Here is a 21,795-nt window from a genome sequence, read left to right as displayed (position 1 = left end):
TAGTGAGAATTGAACATGAGGTGAGATGGATGCGTGTGTGCATCTGATTTTGCTTCAGGAAGAAACAGGTGTCTGAGTGAAGTGATGGTTTGGATAAACTTAGGTCTTATCAGAGAACTGCATCAAACGCTAAACACCGTGCTCTGTCTCACCGAACTCTTGTGGACCCTCTTTCGGATCCGGGCCGTGGAGGATGGTGGTGGTTCATCCAGATGACACTCAACGGCTGACAGGAGACGTAGGTGTCGAACGGAACCGGTCCAGAGTTGCCCTCGGTACACGTTGATGGTAAAGCATTTTGTCGACGCGCTTTCTTAAGTTAATTCACTCTGAAATCAAAAGACTCGGTAATGAGTCTGCGTTAGAAGTTGCGATTCAGCTATTCTGTCTGGCTGACAGGAACAGCGTGAAAGGGGGGGAAGAAACGAGCCAACCGGCTCTGCCCCCCTTTGGCTCTCAGGTCCTCTCTCTTTCGAAGTCAAACACGAACTGAAATCATAAGACTGAAACTTACCAAAAACCTTTCTCTTCTCAAAGCAAACGTGTGCGTCAGCAAATGTGTTTGGAGTTTACTGTGAGACTCTGTGTGTGGGTGTGTGTGAGTGTTTGTGAAGGTCAGTAACAAACATCCTCAACATTATCATTTAATTAAGAATGGATTAATTAAATCTCTTATAATTACCCAAAGCATAAGAACCATTCATTTGATTAAACACATTTATAATGAGCAAAATGAGAATGATTACTTTAACATTAAAATCAAGAAACAAAGTTTTAAGACTTGTTATGTTATGACTACTTTTATGGGAACAACATCTTCTGTGGGAACAACATCTTCTGGCACGAAGCTGCAGGTGGCAGATGTTATGGTTTCCTCCCAGACTCGCTGGCGTTCAGGTCTTAATCTGTGGGTGAAAGTTCTCAGCGACCCAGCTTTGACCCAGCTGAGTCCAACACCACCTTTGTGACAGAAAACCCATATTTCCTCACGTTACAATAATAATAATAATAATAATAATAATAATAATAATAACCTCAGGTGCAGCTTTACTGAAGCCATAAAATGGTGCATTGGGGGTGGGGCTTAAAATGCATTCTGCAGCCAGCCAGTCGGTGAACACCTCCATGTTTACCTTACATTCTTATCTCTATTTTAAGCTGTCATCTTGAAAAGATTTCATGTTGATGCTTTTTAACCCTTTCACTGCTGTCAGTTTTTCATTACTTTGGCAGAAGTACAAACAAGTCCCTGCTGGTTTTGACCCTTGGATGAAACAGAGGTGCAACATTTAATGTAACAAGAGCAACTGAGGAGATTTCAACTGTTTTAAAATGGTAGCAAAACACTTTGGTCAAACTAGCTAATGGCTCGTAAGTCCTCAGAGCTAAAAGCTATTTCTCCAAACAGAGGCTGTTCAGTACGCTATCTACAGTAAGTAATAAAGTACTTCTTTAATTATTTCAAAAAGGCTGAAAAGTCTCTGACAGAATGACTGTCTGATGCACTGATGTCACTGATTGTGTAACGTGAGCTAAAAGCAGCTTTTTAAATTGAAGATAAAATGTGTTGAGACACAGTAAGACTCACGCTGACGCCGCTGAGCTTCTGTTTTTATCTCTTTTCTGTCATTACACCAAAGAGCTGCTGCGTTGGTGTTACACCTAACCTTTGTGCTTTGTCTCAACCAAGCGAAAACTTGTCCACCCCAACTTCTTTCTTTCTGCTGAGTTCATCAAACCCTTCACCACCAAGCCAGCTGACTCGGTGGCCTGCATTCCCCAAAATTGAATCACCGCCTTATTAAGTCCTTTCTTACATGGTTAACTGGAAGTGTCTTTGTTCCAGCGCCCCTGCCCCCCTGACCCCGGCTGTGACCGTGTAGAATAAAGACTGGAAGGGGAAACGCGAGATGTGCCCACGTGTTTCTGTGTGTCTGTGAAGACGTTGAAACCGAAGTGTCATGGGGCTTTTCTGCTTGTGCGCTCCAACGCAGCATCTGTGTGACTGACAGCAACTCACATGCGTTACATGGGCGCAGAAGAATAGCTGCCGATCCATCCGAGTACGTGAGTCATGTTTCTTTCCTGTACAAGCCTGAACACCCCCGCTCGGTGGCTTGTACCGCCCTGCACCCCAATTAAACCAGTGAGCTTGATGAGTTTGAAGACTCTCACACAATCAAAAGATGGAAAGAAGACAGAAAGATGAAGATGCAAGATGACAAGTCTAGATAAAAGAGACAGAGACAATGTTTAAGCCCTTAGATTGATACGGCTCGACCTTTGACATAAAGATGACGGCGCAAAAAAGGGAAGAGACAGAAATCTCTCTAATTGGAGAGGATTGACAGTGAGACGCATGGCTCCCTCCAGACTATTAGCGAGGCCCGGGTGGAGAGGGTTCGTTCCCAGGAGGAGAGAGCGTGTCTTATGCTCAGCCATGGGGAAGAATCTGGCAGGGATGCTGACCAATGGAGGGAAGCCAGGAGAGAAGATGGGCCCCATTGTCCTGTTACACTGATGAGGAAGAAGGGGTCAGGAACACTCCTCGCAGGAGAGAAAAAGAAAGATGAGCTGGGGGACACAGACAGGATGAGGCTGAAGACGGGGGGAGACTGGAGAAGGGGAAGGAAGATGCTCTAAAGTTGGAAGAGGAAAAGAACTCAGGAAGTGAAAGAGAAAGAAGGGAAGAGAAAAAGTGAGGAGAGTGGAAACGGGGTGGGAGGGAAAGCTATGTTGGGAGGACTGGATAAGGGGGACGAAGAAAACAGGAAAAGCGTTATAATGCTGCTGTCGTCTCTGTTTCCTGTGTCCCTCAAGTGAGTTCTCCTGATTGGTTGGTTGCAGGGCTGGGGGGGAAGTTTATATCACGGCTCATTCTTCTGGAAAGAGACAGTTGTGTTTCGAAGGATCCTGCTCGATAAGGAAAAGAGGTGAAGGAGGACACCATCAGAAATTAGCAACATGTTGCTTCAAACTATTAAATTAAAAAAAATCAAGAAATCCCATGAAGACTTATTTTTATTAAAGGAGCATGGGGCAGGATGAAGAAACGAAACTCATTAGCGACGCACTCGGCGCTGTGAGTAACTGCAGCCCGGCACGAGAGCGCGCACAAACTCTTCACTAGAAAAAAAAAAGTTACAGTGATGTACGGCCAGAGCGCGGCTCGAACAAGGCACCGTGTCGAGCGCTGAAGTAAGTAACATTGTTACTTTAGTCTAATATTTGTAAAATTCCATGACAACATTAGCATTTTAATTTAGCCATGACACTCGTGATGTAAAGCAAGTGCTCCTTCCTATGAAATATTCATAAGCCAGTTTTGTGACTGGTTAGCAAGACAGTAACATGATGCTACTTTATCAGTATAAGGCTTTGTGGCTGCAGGTGATTTCTGATGTTTTTAGACAAATTACAGTTATTATTTTGCACTAAGCTTACTAACAAGCTGATGTTATTGTTTATGCATCATGTAAGAACATCCAATTTCAAGTCACTGACATCATTTGTGAAACCAATTTCATTACAGGACAGGCATCACAATGTAAATAAGAACATAAATATCAATGTTTAGTTCAAAAATGCATCAAAATAAAATCATAATATCAACAAGACCTACAGTGTAATACAGTCATTTTTCCATTACTGTCATTGATTTTCAGGAATTCACATTGGAAGGAGTGATGGAAGAAAGTTCAGATGGAGTGTGCCCGAGCCTGCCACAGACTTTGATGTGTCGTGGGAAAGTTTGAGACCAGGTGCTAAAGGAAAGGGGAGAGGAAAAGGTCGCTCCGAGGGTCGGGGAAGGACACGCTCAAGGGGTGAGGGCAGCAGGTTGAGGTCCAGAGCTCCTTCTAGAGGACCAGGGCGCCGGGGTAGGCAGCGAACAGCTTTCAGAGAAGAGGACCGAGACCGGCTTGCACAGCTGAGAGCTGCCAGTATAGCTGAGATGCAGGTTGGTTGTAGCCATTTGTGTAAAAAAATAAAATAAAATAGATGCCAAAAACAAAAACATCACTCACTGGAGATATGAATCTAGTCATGTAAACATATGTTCTTTAATTTCTAGACAGCTTTACAACACCTGAGCCAGGAGGAGAGAGATTATATTCTCGAGAGAGTGGTGACCCGTCTTCCAGGGGTGATGCTGGATATCCTGGAGTTTCGGCAAGAGACGCCAGGACACCGTCTTCCTGACTGAGGGCACCCTAACCCAAAAATCCAAACCGTTTATCTACAACTACAGTAGTTCCAAAACAGCACAATACCTCAAAATAACTTTAGCTGAAGACAGCATTTTCACCCAAAAATGAACAAACAGTTTGTGCAATATATTTATTTTTATTTATGTACAAAAAAGTTCTGTTATTTGCATTTGTACATAGTATTTTTTCTTAATTTCTAATAAATCTGTGTGCATGAAAGAAGTCATTCCTGTCTTTTGATGCTTCACGTAGCTGGGGCCTTTATGGAGAGAGGAGAACAGCAGCATTAGATCATACATAGATTACATGAGAATGCAATTCTGGAAACTCTCGAGTTCTGAAGCTGACCTGTAAAAAAACAAAAGCTACAACTTTATAGATTATTAGGAATCACACTTTTGATTGCCTTTTCACCCACAATTGTCATGTCTATATGTAAATTGTCAGCTTTGATATTGACACTTTAGCTTTTTTGCTTATGAAAATGTTATTAATATACCTAAAGGTCAGATTGGTGACATCCTTCACCCAGTGTCTGTTGAAGATGATTCATTGAAGAGCCTCGTGTGGTGGAGATCCTGGCACCATGCCACGTTGCATCAAGTGGTCCATGGTCACATTTGCCACGGGTCCATTCATGCTTCCCTGTGACATGGTGAAGCACACCCACCCACATGTCCTAACAGAAAAAATAAGTTTTATTTGAAAACTTTACATGTGACAGAAGCGCTCACCAACAGAAACACGAGAGCTGGCACTATTATGAAAAGAAAGGTAATTATGTCAATGTGCATTGTTGTCTTGTTGTCCAAAAGATGTCACAATACTTACATTAAACATATCACGATGTTGTGCTTTCTGGCAAATGTACCAAAATTGGTTGAAGATGTCATTCAGCCACACAAGTAGGATGGAAATTCCCTTTAGGATCCCAGCCTGTGAACAAGGATAAAACAACAATTCCATCTTTTAGTTCTTTTTAAAGCATAGAAGGGTTTTATTTACCTGCAACGTTTTGTTTGCGGTTGCAAACTTCGTCAGCCTGACAAAGTTTTCATAACAGTTCTATTCTGTTATGAAAACAATAAATAAAAGTAGAATTAATATATTGTTTTAAGACTTTGGAGTTTAAAAAAAGAATGTAGATAAGAATAGGGCTGGGCAATATGGCCTCAAATCTATATTGCGATATAATCTGAAGCATGTGCAGTAACGATATATATTGCGATATATTTATTCATCTGTTTATAGATGTCAAATTGACATGCTTTTAGATATCCTCATGTGGCAAATATATGCCACTTGAGGCATATAGGCCTCCTCCTCCGCCCACTCCATGCTTGCAGTCACCGCCATTCTGTTGTCCCATTGTCAGCAGGGTGCACATCTTAGTGACGTCATGTGTTATCACAATATCGCCGTATTGCGATATAGCCAAAAACTATCATTACCCAATTTTATATCATTTCTACCTTATATCGTTTATATTGCCCACCCCTAGATAAGAAGACATTGCAACTCACACACTGTTGAGTAAGTTGTTTGCTTGGTCCTCATCAATTTGGACTGCATCCGTAGCTAGATCCATGGATTTGAAACTACAGACAACACAATAATATTTGTTGTACGTAAAGATAAATACTGGAACTTACCTGAAATGGTACTGATTCTAAAGAGATAAATGTGGAGCCTAATACATCTGTCATTAATTATTTTTGCAAATAACAACAATCTGCTGTGAATTGACACTTCACAACATAAATAAATATATATAATGACCTATATTTGCTTATCTATTGTGTTTTTATCTTTTTTGCACAGCAGTAATTTCCTGCGTATATGGCAAGACTTCTCATGAACAAATTTACCTTTCTTCAAAAGGATCCAAATCTAGGTCATCAGCTAAGGCCTCAACACCAGCCATTAGAAAATCTTCCCTGTAAAGATAATGTCAGAAGTGTTTGGTGGTGTGATGTTAGTTCTGAACCAAGTGTGGATATGCAAGGTGTAATTTAATGTATGAAATATCATAGCACAAAAACGTGAATATTTGTTTTACAGAAAAGATACTAACCCCTCAGACACAGGTTCAGTTGGAGATAATCGATGCAACATTTTAGCTGCTGTTCTGTCGAGGTTGCCTTCACATAACCTCCCTGAATTGCAGTTTCAGGAGCCTGCTTCTTCCGGTAGCTGGAAAACACATTTTTAAACAAAAATGTCAACAAGTTGGTTGAGACTCTACACCTTCTGTTTACATAGATCAATAATGGCTAAGCTTCTTTACCTGTGGCACAACTAGTAATATGAAAATGCATGTCAGTCATAAAAAAAATTATTTATCATTTTCACAAACATATTTTATTCTGACCCACATTCAACAGGACAAATTTAGAAAAATAAACACAAACTTCTGCACAACTTTACTTTTAGTCAAACGTGTTGTTATGGCTGACTTATTATTTATTCTTATGAATCCTAATTTTATTTATTCTCAGCAATAGCGCTAGGGAAATATATTCCGATGGGGTTCTGTTACACAAACCCCACGAATAACATTATCTACTGAAGTAACAGTCCTGCTTAGAGGTTGGACTGTAGATCAAATATGACATAATTCTAAAGACTCATCTTTGGTTTGGAAAATGTCCGTTCTCTTCTGTGGTACATACAAACTGAAACGTGATCGCAGCTAACACGCTAACGCACGCTAGCTCTCTCCGGCTGAGCGGTGAAGTCATATAATCAAATCAAGCTCTGTTTACTTTTCTCGTCAGAATAAACGGAGCATCCATTTATCTCCAAACACATGCGGCGTGTCGTCCACAAAACGTAGAAGTGATCCGGTAACTCCTTGGTTGCTTTTAGCTTTTTCAAACTGATCAGGAAGCCATATGCTAAACACCGTTAGCTTAGATAAGTTTCTTGTTCATCTGCACAAAGATTTGTTAGATTACCTAAATCAGCATTATCTAAATCCATAAGTTTTATTTTATTTTCTCAAATTGTGCAGATACAGCTCTAATATGTTTACCTACTCGTTACTGAAACCTACAGCAGAAATAAGGAGACCAGCTAATACAACACTTACCTGGTCACTAGAAAATGTGCCATGTCCGCATCCTTTTTCAGGCCCAAATCCAGTTGAAGCAGCCTCCATTCTTCCAGAGCGTAACCAATAGATATTCGGGTCCCTGACCGACTTTTATCATATTTTCTTTTTGACTCTCGAGATGCCGCTGATAAAACCTTCTTCTTTGTGCCACTCTTTAGTGGGCTTTGAGTTGCGCTTGGTCGTTTGCTAGTTGTAGAATCCATTTCCAGGGTTCTTCCTCTTCTGTTTGGGGTTTTAACGTGGCTAGTAGTGAAAGACGCGTTACCGCCACCTAGCAAGCTTCCAAATGTTTTCCCGGGTTTGAACTTTGTCGAGAACGTGCTTGAAGCGTCAATTAACGTCATATCCGTAAAACAGCGCGGGAAATTCGGATCAGGAATGTTTTGCATTTTGCAGCACAAAGCCTGATTAACAAAATGGAATGATAAACTGGTTTCATCATTCTTTTTAGTTTAAAATACTTCATCACCCATAAGCTTCTCAAGAATGAACATGTACTTTTTGTTTTTGGACAATTCCTGCCCCATGCTCCTTTAAGGGCATCCCTTTGCTTTTTTTTTCATCTCTGAAATTAAATCAGTTAAATCTGCCTATCTGTCAGTAAAATCCTGCACATGTCCTTGTTCTCTCCAAGAGCAAACACCAGTTTAAATGAGGTAGTTCCACTTCTGTTACTTTAAGTGAAACAACACTTTCCGGTCTTACTCCCGCTCCCCAATCTGCATCATCACAATCCAGGAAGCTTAGATAGCAGGGACCACTCCAACTTGGCATTTTAACACCAGTTTCAGTAGTAAGAATTTTTACATGTGCTCAGTTATTTCTTTGCTCCAATAATGCATTTTGGTAACAGATATTAAATATTTGTAAACTGAGCAACACAGCTAAATATGTTGGTAAGCACGCTAAAATGCGAACCCCAGGAAGATATTCCCCTGTTGGTATTTACTCTTGTCGGTGGACTAGATGATCGGGTCCTCCGTAGTGTGTGAAGGATCCACACACAGCAACAGCAGCCTGGTTCCTACTTCTTCTGCTGGGAACCAGCCGGATCACATTTAGCTGTACAACGATGTCCCACTCCTCCAACGAGGGTTGATGAAGTTCAACCAGGAGTGGTGGTGGTCACTCCAGCATAGACAGCATTCCAATTAGGCACTAATCACTGATTAGGCTTTCCAGCAATATTAGATTTATTGCCTAGAAGCATCGTTACAGCAGGTTTTCTTCACTTTTCTGTTAAGTTTGTTAGGTTGACTTGATTTTTAAGGCAATTACCTGGAGTTGGTTTCCAGTCTGCTCTGTAAAAGTAATTCTTTAGATGAATCCCTTTTATTCGATCATCACTGGCTTTAGTTGGTGATAACTGGCATTTTTACTGGAACGTTTTGGAGGGTGGTTGCACATCTACAACTGAATGACTCAAACCCATTCAAGATGGCCATAACAGTTAAATAACATGAATGCAAATGGCTTTAAAACACATCTAACTCACGTTCCACACACCACTACTCATCTTTGTGCCAAAGTTTGCTCTTGGAGTCGACCCGGTTCTTTAGCAAGTATCTCGTAAAGGACAGGATTGAAAACAGACTTTCAGGAAGTAGTCATCACACGTAAATGTGCAATTAACTGACTTTTGGAGTCGGTCAAGTTAATGTTGATTTCCAGAGGTAACAGAAAACATAACAAATGGTTAAAACCCAGTCAGGCTTGCACGGTTAGGGTTAGGACATAAACCTCTCAGAAAGTCTTCATTGGATGTACGACTGCAACTGGTTACGTTTTGGAGTAAATCCCATTAAGGATGGCTGCCACAGCTAATCATACATGGCTGCAACTTAGTTTTACTGATAACAAGCAAACATTTTATGGTTTAGTTGCTTAGTTAGCAATACGTGCTGTGAGTGCTAACTGGTAGTTTGAATTTGTGCAGAATAGTTTTAGTCTATTTTTTTTTCAAATTTGGATCAAAATCACTAAGTGCATCGTTTTTCAACATAAGGTGATCTTATTTTGAAACTCTGAAATGGAAGGAGGCGAGTCATGTTCCGATTAAGATGTCCTGCAATAATGTGTAACGTTAATGATCAAATAGCAGACATCAAAGGTTCAAGCTTGAAGCTCTTTGCCTTCGGTTTCGTGTTAAAGCCGAGATTTCCTTTGCATTCTGTTTCAGGTTGGCGATAAGGTGATGGCGTTGAGCCGCTTCGGGATGTGGCAGGAGGTGGCGGTGGTGCCGGCCAACCACACCTTCCTCATCCCAGAGGGCATGAGCTTTGAGGAAGCAGCAGCTCTCCCTGTTAACTACATCACTGCCTACATGATGCTGTTTGACTTTGGAAACCTGCGGCCCAACCAGAGCGTCCTCATCCATGCGGCTGCAGGTACACCACACAAACAAACCACATATCCATCGTCAGTTATAATCAGGTTCATAAAATCATTTAGTACCAGTTGGATAACTGTGAGATTCAGTACTTGGATGGAAATATTTGAAACCAAAACTGTAAACAACAGTTGATTGGTTTATTTGTTTGTTTCTGCATCTTGAAAAATGAAGTTAGTTTTGGGCCATGCAACCTAACGAGGTATGAGGAATCCCTCTGTGGTTAGCTCTCTGTTACGCCACTGGGCTAATGCAAGTGCACCTGCCACCTGGGCTTTAAGGTCAAAGTTCAGAGAGGGGGGATTGTGGGCAGAATGGGAGCGAGGGAGACATGGCACCTGTTTTGGGGCGCGATGCAGTTCATTTGCTTTGTTTGCACACTCAGGCCAGCTGGAAAGAACAGTCAAGCATTAGCCAAAGAAGATTCCTGCTTTCTCCATATCCTGTAGCATTCGGCCTGCGTCTCATCCCCAATTATCTTCAACAGGCGGAGCTAGGAATGGATTCATTACTTTTGGGACATGTGGGTGTGGATTCCACAGAGAAATAATGAAATCCGGCCTTATTCTTGCTGGATGACAGAAACGTACAGAGCGAGAGATTTGGGAACCTGCCCTTCCAGGTGCATGTTCTTATCCAAAGTCATGAAGTCAGCAAGTAACGAGCGTACAGCTGAGGAAGAACTAACTAAGTTTGGGACTGTGGGACTTCCTCCATCATATCTTCTCAATTATGTCACAGAAGCTGCAGAATTATTTTCTGAGCAGTGTACAGCTGTGGTCAGAGGTTTACATCCATTCATCGTAAACATGAATGACACGGAGGCTCATGGCTCTTAAAGGCTGCGTTCCCACTAAAGGAGTTCCGGGAAATTTCTGGGAGGGGGACAATTAACCAGGAGACACAAGGGCTCGGTTCTCTCAGCTGTTAGGTCTCCATACGAATTCAGCTTTTTCTGGACTTTGCTAAGACGTCGGCACATTGCAACTGCTTTGACAGTGAGTGACATCACTGATCAGCACCAAAAGGCCTTCAGCCACATGAAGGACATTACGTGTTGCTTTGTTAAAGTATGCCGTAATTTAATCAAGTTTGAGGACCACAAGATGGGCTGTGTGGTGTGAAATGTGACGGACAAGAGCAGAAGAAGTGCAGAAGCTCAGTAAATGACGTTGTTGTGGGGGATTTCCGCCACATTTTTGGGCATTGGGAGTTTAAATATGGCAATTTTAAAGCTTGGTGAACACTGCTTTCTTTTTCTTCCATTTAACTTTACCAGCGACTCTCCAAATGTTTACAGCTGCTGTTTGTTTGGTAACATCTGCTAAAATCATTTCACACTAAGTTACAACCAATCAGTATGAGTTAACCACAAGTCTTGAGATACGCACGGGCTGTGAAGGTCTGGTTAAAAAAAGAAGTTCTGATGTTGAAAACGGGCCTAAAGAACTGGAAATACCATGGACTGAGAGGACCAAGAATCAAGAACATTCAAGCTTAACTAACATCTACAGCTGCTCAGAAGGAGATATGGTTCTAGGCCAGATGAGAAAACGATTGAGACATTTGAATACAGTGATATAAAGGAGTCAATCTGATGCTTTTGAACCAAAGAACACTGCCTACTGGGCGATGGTGGCTCAAGGTTTGGGAGTTTGCCCCGGGACCAGGGGATCACCACCCTCACCCACCTTGCCTGCTGGTGGTTGGAGGAACTGGTGGCAGCCTCGCCTCTGTCAGTGTGGCCCAGGGCAGCTGTAGCTACATTGTAGCTCATCCCCACCAGTATGTGATGTGTGTGTGAATGGGTGAATGACTGAAGTGTAAATAGCTTTGGAGTCCTCTGACTCAGAAAGTACTAAACAAGTGCAGGTCATTTATCATAGCTGTCAAACATGGTGGCGGTAGCATCATGCTGTTAATATTACCGGTGCCATCCATCCATCCATTTTCTGAACCCGCTTTGTCCACACAGGGTCACGGGCGGTGGGGGGGCTGGTGCCTATCTCCAGCGGTCAACGGGCAATCAGCCGGGGAACACCCTGGACCGAGAGCCAGTCCATCGCAGGGCAACACAGAGACGCACAGGACAAAAAATCACACACACACACACCTAAGGACAATTTGGACAGACCAATCAGCCTAACTGTCATGTTTTTGGACTGTGGGAGGAAGCCGGAGTACCCGGAGAGAACCCACACATGCACGGGGAGAACATGCAAACTTCATGCAGAAAGATCCCAGGCCGGGAAGCGAACCCAGGACCTTCTTGCTGCAAGGCAACAGCTCTAACCACTGCGCCACTGCGCAGCCCATATTACCGGTGCATTAAACAAATCAACCGCTTGGTGATAGAAACTTGAACTCTGTGGGCTTTTCGACATGACAGTGACCCCTAAACACCCATCACAGTGTGTTGAAACCGGGTTAAAACTGAAACATGCTAGAGACCGTTCCTCCAGGACCAGGACTGAGAACCACTGTTTTAGACTATAAAATTATTTTAAAAAAATAACCCTACTAATTCTGTATATAGGGGGTGATTAAAGAATCATCCAGAACTTTAGCAGAAGCTTGTTGAAAATTGTGGGGATCCTAAGTCACGCCCATCTACTTCCGGACCCTAGGTCCTCATAAGAATGAAAAAATGAACGCAAGTCAACGAGGCTAAAACGCTATTTTCTAATCCTGTTTGTTACGTGTCATGGATTTCACATATGATGTCTGTAAAATTTAGACACATTCGGATACCAAGAAAGTGTTTATTTTCAAACGGGGGTAACGCTATTTTAGGTTTTGTGTAAAAATAAGTCCAGGACTACAAATGCACATTACCAAATTGACGTCATTGAACCAGACACAAAGAAAAACAGAGGGAAAATGGCTGTAAGTTCAGCGAACTTCAAATCCTTCCTTCAGGAGGGAAGAACCACCATAAATGTGGTCATGTGGTAAGGAGATCATTTGGTGATGACACATATGCCTATACCTATGTCTGATTTGTAGTCATGTTAATTACGAACTTTTACAAGCAAATAAATCTCAAAGTACATGACTGTCGTGGTTGAAACACACATCAATTCATTCAGACTCCTCGTCTTTGTTTATCATTTCTTCCAGGGTGGTGCTCCCCCCTATCTGGCCACGCTCTTGAACAGACATTCCCCATCACGCGCTCTGCGCTCCTCTGACCAAGGCCTGCTCGCTGTCCCTCGTTCTAGGTGTCGTACTCGCGGGGACCGGGCTTTCTCAGTCCTAGCACCGTCACTCTGGAACCAGTTGCCACCCTCAGTTAGGCTGTCCCCATCTCTGCCAGTCTTTAAGAGTCGCCTAAAAAACACATCCTCCGCTTGGCGTTCCCTGAATGTATTTGAATTTGGCCCTTTTACGTTGAATTTATTTCACAGTTTTCATTGGTTCACTCAATCCCGTGTTTTACACATTTGTCCTGTACCAGAATGTTTCACCTATTGTGTAATTTGAATTGCTTTTATTTTTGATTTATTCAATATATTTACCTTCAACTGAACCATGTTCAGCGCTTTGGGCTTCCTGACAGGGTTGCGGAAGGCGCTTTATAAATAAAGCTTTGATTGATTGATTGATTGATTGATTGATTGACATCATTAGTTTTTATTTAAATTGAATATGTGTGATTCAGGGCGTAAGGCAAAGCAGGTTAGAAAATAGCTCTTTTAGCCCCGTTGACCTGCATTCATTTTGTCGTTCTTCTGGGGACCCATGAGCCGACTGAAAAAGGAGGAGACTTATGGGCCATTCCCATCTGTTCCGGGTCGGCCCGGGCTGGGTAGCCCCAGTCGGCCCCAGCCTGGCCCGGTTGATTCCACACATCCTTGTCTTAAGCCCATGTGGGCTGATTCTACCCACCAATCAGAGGCTTGCTCTAATGGAAGGAGTGAATTTGCTGTCAGCAGTGGGTGTGTTGGCCCTGGTCGGCCTGAAGCAGACCCCCTCGAGAAGAGGGCTGAGAATGAGCCTTGGCTGGCCCGGAAAAATACCAGGCCACCCAGATATGTAAACAACCTACACTACCCGGCCCGGGCCGACCCAGTGCAGATGGGAATGGCCCATTATTTCCTGATTTTTGGACATCTCTCCTCTGATTGGATATGATAATGATAAATGACCCATACTTGCATAGTGCCTTTCAGAGTCAGAGGACTCCAAAGTGCTTTACACTACTACACTATTCATCTACTTGCGTACACATTCACATGCTGATGATGATGAGCTACAATGTAGCCACAGCTGCCCTGGGGTGCATTGACAGAGGAATTACAGCAACACAACTCTGACTCAGTTTGCTCTGCAAACGTCAGTGTTTTATCTCCACAAATAAATCCAGCCTGAAGGAGTTCTGCTGTGTGGTGAAGTGGCTAATGCTAACATTAGCTTCTACTTGCAGAGACGTTCTCTGCTGTTTCCTGGACGCTAAACCAGCATCAGCCTTCCTCATTGTGAATCAAGATGAGTGAGTCCATGAATGTTAACTCATTCGCTGCCAGCCGTTTCCTGATCGCTAACGGCCTTCGCTGCCAACGTTTCTCAGCGTTTTTACAGTTTTTTTAAGTCACAGAACGTTGCGCGCTAGGATGATGTCGACGCCAAAACAACCAAAACAAAGCGGAGACTCACCTCTTACAAGAATCCACGTGTTTCGAGCGTTACCCGTTCTTTCATAATCCGTTGTTGAATTGTGATCGGCAGAAGCTTTTCCGGTTCGCGCCTCACTTTTTTTTTTACAGGAACGGCCCAAAACGATCTCCTAACAAATGGATGTTCTGCTTCCTGATCACGTGACATGTGACGTACGCGGATGAAGATCGGCTTCAGAGCTGAGATGTTTGTTCTCACGGTGCGGGGGCTCGTCCGACGACCACACAGTAAAAAAATTTAAATGGCAGCGAACGAGTTAAGTGGCAGTGTGATGTAGGTCTGTCAGGCTTTTCTGACCCGAGCGTTTTTACCTCTAATTTCTATCAGAAACTAAAATAGGAGATAGGTGTTGAAGAACGGATTGACTGATCCAAAAAATAAATAAAGTTTTTTTGTTTGCCTGCTGTTTAAAATATCAATGAAAAAGTAAATTTAAAGCAAACAATGAGGAGTCCTGTTTGATATGGCATGCCTGCTCATGAGGACCGTATGTAAACCACAACAGTAGGTTAAGGCGCTGTTCACATGCTTTCCTCAGCTGTTTGGTTTAGAGATCCCTTTAGTTTCTCAGCTGCCAGTCTTGACTCCCCAGCTGTCCAGATCTTACACAGTCATTCCTGGGCTGTTTGCTTGTGTAAATCATTATCTTACGCTTTTTCCTAAAACATGTGCCTTGACATTTGGAGGTTTGTTGATAATAGCAGCAGTGCTCTGACTGAAGGATGTCCACATCTTTATGTTAAGACTGCTTGCCAGCTTGGTGGGGCTACCTGCTTCACATAGAGCTGGATGCTGTGTGTCTGTGTGGGAAGAGGATGTTCCACCCAGGAGTCTGTCAAAATTCTTCCTGATGTTCACTGATTAGGCAGATCAAAGGTATCTGCTGTGACAGGGCCAGAGAGCGAAGGGGGGAGGAACGAGTCTCGGCGCTTTCAAGTGAGGATAGGAAGGAAATCAAAGACAGCCTTGGCTTTATTTCTTAATAAATGTATTGAACTACAGGAAGTGACTCTAAGTATTTATTGTTATATTATTTATTAATTCAAACTTGATCAAGCCTGCTCAGAATTTCCTAAGCAATGTTAAAAGGCATTATTAGGGTTTTTTAATCAGGAAAAGGCACAAATTAATCATAAATAACCACTTTTTCTGTGTTTTCTAACATGATTTGCTCCCCAAATTTTACTTTTCACCATAAAATTATTAACTAAGTTCAAATAATGGCATAAAATGAGTATTTGTATGCAGCATGCAGACGGTTTGAACATCCTTTCATTTATGCAAACAAACATTTTTCCTTGAATACAAACTTTTCTGCTTTTCTCAGATTGAAGCAGCGCTTTTCATCAAACTCGGACGTGACTTGGCTTTACTCTGGTTTTGAGCGACTGATCCATTAGCTTTCCCTAATAATGGTACACTTATTCCTCCTGCGTGCTTTGAAGTTATGTAAGACTATTTATTTGACACTTATCTGACTTGAGTGTCACATGATGCCGTCGAACACTGACCACTTATTCCACACATTCTTGTTTCATTTTCAGAGCTTTCTAAGAAAACTTTGGCTTCTCTTTTTTATTCATTTGTGTTTTGTGATTTTATGAAAGGTACCGTAATTTCTGGACTATAGAGCGCACCTCAATATAAACCGCACCTACTAAGTGTTTAAAAACACATGGAGCTGTACTTATATAAGCCGCACCGGGCTAAAAGCTGCAGATATCTACTGAATTGAAAACGTAGTTTAACTGAACGTAACTGAACTGATCAGTATCAAACATAACAGAAAAGTTATTGATTAGTTTATTCATCATCCTCCTGCACACTAAAGCCATTAAAGACCTCTTCTTCAGTGTCGGAGTTGAACAGCCTCAGAAGAGCTTCGTCACATACCTTTTCTGTGGCGATGTCCGTGTTGCTGTCATCATCCCCGGGTGAAGCTGGCTTGAATGAGTTCTTCCCGCTGCCGTCTCCAGCGCCGAACCATGGATTCATTCATGCCAAGCTTACGTGCGGCAGCGCTGTTTGCCTCCTTTACTGCCAGATCGATGGCCTTCAGCTTAAATGCGGCATCATATGAACTCATACCTGTAGTTTCCATGATGAGGGGGTATGGATTTGAAAAAGATTCTTCGTGGTGCCGACTGCTTGCATGTGCTAAATTAAAATGAGCACTTTCTTCCATTTCCACTTTTGACTTCCACCTGTTTCACTTTCTGCTAAAGCGCCCCCTAGTGGCAGGTGAAGGAAAATCTTCAGTAAAGCCGCACCTCATTATAAGACGCACGGTTCAAAGCGTGGGAAAAAGTAGCGGCTTATAGTCCGGAAAATACGGTAATTAAAAATAAAACTCTGCTATGCAACCCTCATATGCCAAACTAGGGAGGACTAGATCTACGTGGGCGTTGTTCCTGAGCACATTTATGTTGAGTAAAGATAAAACTGTGAGCTCATGGATGATGTTGAGTGATTTTCTCAGATGAAGAGGAACAGTGTTACAGAGGACAGGCGGTGATTTGTTTTTCACCCTTAATCACAGGATGTGGAGGAATTAATACAGTAGGATTTTTGTAGAGGTCCATGATCAGCAGCTTTCTTATCACAGCAACTACTAAGTCAACTCCTTGTATCCCAGTAAACGCTTGCGGGGTCCATCCTGTCCCTGTCTCATGGCTGACCTGTTCATCTTATCTATTAGGGATGTGATTCTCTGATTTGACCATTTTTTGAAAATAATTAGGCTTCTTTATTTTACAATTAATAATCTTCTTCTTCTTCACCATGAATCTTCAGCCATTGCCAAGCAGTAATAATAATCATTTGTTATTGGTCCACGAACTCCCCATAGCTCTGAATAACACTAGCACAACAGACCTTCTATGTAATTGCTTTTACCTTATAGAGTTATACTTTGTAAGGTGATCAGTAGGGATGTTAGAAAATATTGATATGGCAATATATCGTGATATTTTTCCAGCAATATTATATCGATATTCAAAAGCTGTGTATCGGAAATATCGATATGGCAATATATCGTGCTATTTTTTCCTGTGATTATTACATCGATATCCAAAAGCCGTGTATCTAATTCTTGAAAGAATTTACATGCAAACATTTGTCTATTTTCTTTTCATTTTGTGTAATTCAATCCCCACCTGCTAGTTGGCAGCAGTAGGCAACGGGTTTTGTTTCCACCATTGAAATGTAAATCCCTCCACCATGGTTCAGATACCTCATGTTAAACACGTTACGTATCAGTTTGGACTGTTTATTGAACACTCTTACAATAAATTCAATAAAAAAATTGCTTGTAACGTCTGACTGAATGTATCGCAATATATCGTGATATATCGTATCATCTACCCTGTATCGTGATATGTATCGTATTGCCAGAATTTCAAAAATACACATCCCTGGTGATCAGCATTTTAATAAAATATATTTGGTTGATTGTTGTTTTTGTAAGAAAACTCTGAATTGTGCAGATTTAGCAGATTATAGATTAGAGCAATAATCTGTGTTGGTCCACAAAACAGGAATCAGCGCATCTCTAGTTTATTATAAACTATCTGCACAGGTTCTAAGGAAAGCAGTTTTCTGATCTGGATACAGATTCAGAAATAATTCTTTCAAATCTCAAAACTCTTTCAAAATGAGGTTAATCTGATTTTTTTAATTGAATCTTAGTAAAACAATATGAATGTTATTTATAATGCTGTTGGTGTCAGGCTGAGCAGGAGGAGGTAGGACCCAAAACGCAGAAGCCCAGAATGACTCGAGGCAAGAGCAGTTGAAAAAAGGTCAAATACTTTTATTAAGGTGGCAACAAAAATGACTTAGATGCAGGAGCCAAATCCAGAAAACTGAACATCAGGAAGCCAAAAAAACACAAACGCTCAGTAATGAGCACAAAGCCTAGAACCTGACGAGGGAACAAAACGACGCTGACTCACAACGATGGACCAACAAACACTGAGAGACAAGACAGGACCTTTAAACACAGAGCGAGGTGATCAGAGGAACAGGTGACAGGTGTGAGTGATCTGGAGGGAAGGCAGGTGCATTCAGTAAACTGAGGCCTAGTCCACACGTAGCCGGGTTTTTTGAAAACGAATATCCGCCCCTCCAAAAACTTGCATCCACACCACCGCGTTTAAAAAAAAAACTCTGTCCACACGTACCCGGATAAATACGTTGTTAAGGACATGCCAGACCTGTAGGCGGCAGTACTTCCCCCGTTCTTAACCTCATCCTTCATCTGTGGTCTTCTGCAAGGAGCAGTAATTCCACTTGCAAAAACAAACAAGCAGAAAGCGCTTGGACAATTGATGGATCGGGTAGTGACAGAGCACAGCTCTGAGGGCATCCATGCTGTCGGCTAGTGTAAACACAGGTCGCACACTTGATGTCAGCATTTTTTGTCGCGGAAAGTGACGTTGCGGACCTTAAAACTCCGGTTTTGTCTGTCCACACGCAGACACCCAAAACGGAGAAAACACAGATCTTCACTTTGGCCGGAGTTTTTAAAAAGATCCGTTTTCGTGTGAAAAAACTCCGTTTTCGTGTGAATGACAGGCCAAAACGTAGACAAATATCTACGTTTTGGCAGATCCCCAGCTATGTGTGGACAGGGCCTAAATGGGGAAAGAACCAAGCAGGAGAACCTGGAGGAGAACAGGAGGAGGCTGGGGACAGAGGGACACAGAACATGACAGTTAGATTTAAAACTCAACTTTTTTTTCCAAATCCACACTTTTCCAGAAGGACGACAGCTCCAGGTTCATTTTGCCTCTCCATTATTCTGTGTGCGGGTAATGTCACATGAACATATGGAGTGCACCCATTCCTCAGAGGTAGAATGACCTTCTACTCAACGGGATCAGGTGACCAGCTGAGAATGTCCGACTGGTTTGTGTGTGTGAGAGCGCAGAAACCCTGGTGAATAATCCTCAGCTGCCTCTCTCGTGGCTCCTCTCCTGTCTTTTCTCTCCAAACAATAGCTTCTTGTATTTCCTCCCATCGTGCCTCTCCTCTCCACCGCATCGCACATCTGCATCCTCCGCCGTCCTCCTCCCCCTCATCCCTCCGTAACCTCGTCTCCCTCCGCATGACCTCGCCATATCCACGCCGCAGCCCTCGTCGTCTGGGAGCGTACGCACGTTTTCCCCTTTTGTTTTCTCCTGAGGGCCCTGGGCGGAGGGGGAAGCAGAATGACATTTGGACGTATCTCGTGGGCCTTCCACTGTACTCGGCCAACTGCTTTTCCTCTGACCTCTCCCTGAACCGGTCCTAATGTTCAAGAGGTCCAGCCAGCCAACTGGCCACCACACCCACGCTGTGCATTCCTGCATACATTTGGAGACCCTGGGTTAGGATGACGTCCACTTCTGGGTTAGCTATTAGCTCCGGAGTAACTGCAGCCCAGCATGAAGCGGCATTGTGTTGCAGATGTGGAATGAAAAATGTTATTAGGTGGAGCCTTCAGGATCCTTCAGGTCAAGACTTCATGACTGTTTGGCAGCATCACTGCAAGTTTTAAAACACCCTTACTGAGAGACATAAGGGTCTTTAATTTGGTAAATAACATCTGAAATCAACTAGAAAACATAAACAATTATCAAAATTACAAATCCAGATTTTCAGCATCAGCTTTGTAATAATCTGACACAGACTGTCTACATTTTGATGTATAAAAAGAGAAACGTTAAAGCTGCTCTCTTTAGGTCACTATGGTAACTACCAGTGGCTAACTGGAGTCACAGTGGTAGTCTCATACCTATGTCTCTCACTCCCTGACAGCAAACCAGTGAGAAGCAGAGTAGACTGAGATGCTGAAGGAATGAAAGGCCTCAGAAAAACTAGAAATCAGATTATAATGATTTTAAAAGAGTGACAGAAGGCTCTGATGGTCACATGTACCGCTCATGATCCCTTTCACTTTTACAGCGTTTCTACTCCTTGTGCGCAAAAAACACTGAAAAAAACTTCCCGTAGAAATATCATATTTCATAAGTCCCAATTTTTTCCATGAAGTCGACCCTTAGCTTCAGTCCTCACAAAGCATATAAAATATTTATTAATTTCCTTAAATGAATAAAACTAGAACTGTGAAAAATGTAAAAATGAAACGATTTTTTGTGTGTCATGTCCAGATGAAACTAGAATTTGCATCTTGGTTTATTCTGATTTTAATGCTGCGGACTAAGAAAATAGACCAAAATCATGACAGAACTGCCAACAGCGTCGTGGTACGGGTTAGGCTTTGGCTCCTCTCATAAAGCAGCATTAGTGCTTTAGAGTTCATTCTTCCCTTAACCTTCACTCTTGTGAAGCATGTTTTTGCAGAAGTGCCTGGGATTTGGACAGAGTTATCAGGTTACACCTGATCATTATATATACAGGTTATATATATATTTATATTTATATATATATATATATATATATATATATATATATATATATATATATATATATATATTTATGTCAATGGGTTACACTAAGGATTAGCTCAAGTCAAGGGTTTTCCAGCTGCTGTGTGTGATCCCAGCTGGAGGCTTACATCCTTGTTAATGGTAATCTGCAGAGCGGAGGCACTAGTCGTAAAGGCCAGTTTCATTCTAAAACCTTACCTTCAGCTGTCACTTTGCTGCGTCCACTCTGCAGAGCATAGAAAAGCAACTTGTGTTCGAGCTAATTAGAGGTTCAAAAAGATGATGCCACAACCTTCCTACAAATGAATTAAAATTCTTGGGAGTGGTAGAAACAGGTGTCTGAACGAGAATCTCACCCTCATGTAGATATTCATGAGCGCTGTCAAACCTGCAGGCAGGGCCTCGGGCGGATCTGTTCTGAGTGTACAGCATCTTGCAGACGGGATAGAAAATGACAAGCTGAACAGTGTTTTTGAGCGTGAATGATTAGAAATCTTCTACTGGGAAGAAAATAACATAATTAAAACTAAACCAATGCACTTTTGCATGTCTTGTATCTATCTCACTAGACTCCTTCACAAACTTTTGTTCTCATTCATTATTTATTCCCTTGCTGTTTAAGCATTAGATCTTTGTGTTTACATCTCCAGGGAGTTTTTTGTTTTTGTTTTTTTTTTAGCTGTGATAAAAGCTGTAAAAACGATTTCCTCTCCACTCAATCTGACTGTTCAGGAGGTCTTACCCTACTTCAGAGAATGCTAATTCAGTCTGACCACTGAGCGCGGGAGTCTGGTCTGCGTAGCTGAACCGTCTCTGCGTTTTGCCAGCCTGGCGTTGCCAGCGGCTGATCAGCTGCGCTGATAGTGGAAATAAACCAGGGCAACCTCCAACCCACCCCGCCAATCATGAAGCTCGTTCACACTTTCATCGCTGCAGCCGTTGACAAATAACCCCCACTTACCCCCGCCACAGTCA

At 42.4% G+C, this 21,795-nt stretch overlaps 1 protein-coding gene across 1 annotated transcript in view; it reads left to right on the top strand.

The window, feature by feature from the left end:
- vat1 (vesicle amine transport 1) overlaps window positions 1–21,795 on the top strand; it is a 48,547-nt gene that overhangs the window by 5,937 nt on the left and 20,815 nt on the right. Inside the window, exon 2 of the mRNA XM_015948876.3 lies at window positions 9,503–9,710. Within this exon, the coding sequence (XP_015804362.1) occupies window positions 9,503–9,710 (208 nt within the window). The remainder of the gene's footprint in view (window positions 1–9,502; window positions 9,711–21,795) is intronic.

This window comes from Nothobranchius furzeri, chromosome 5 (assembly GCF_043380555.1).
Source record: "Nothobranchius furzeri strain GRZ-AD chromosome 5, NfurGRZ-RIMD1, whole genome shotgun sequence".
NCBI classification, from domain to species: Eukaryota; Metazoa; Chordata; class Actinopteri; order Cyprinodontiformes; family Nothobranchiidae; genus Nothobranchius; species Nothobranchius furzeri.
The sequence above is the reverse complement of the archived record's forward strand: the minus strand, read 5'-3'. Positions and strand labels throughout refer to the sequence as shown.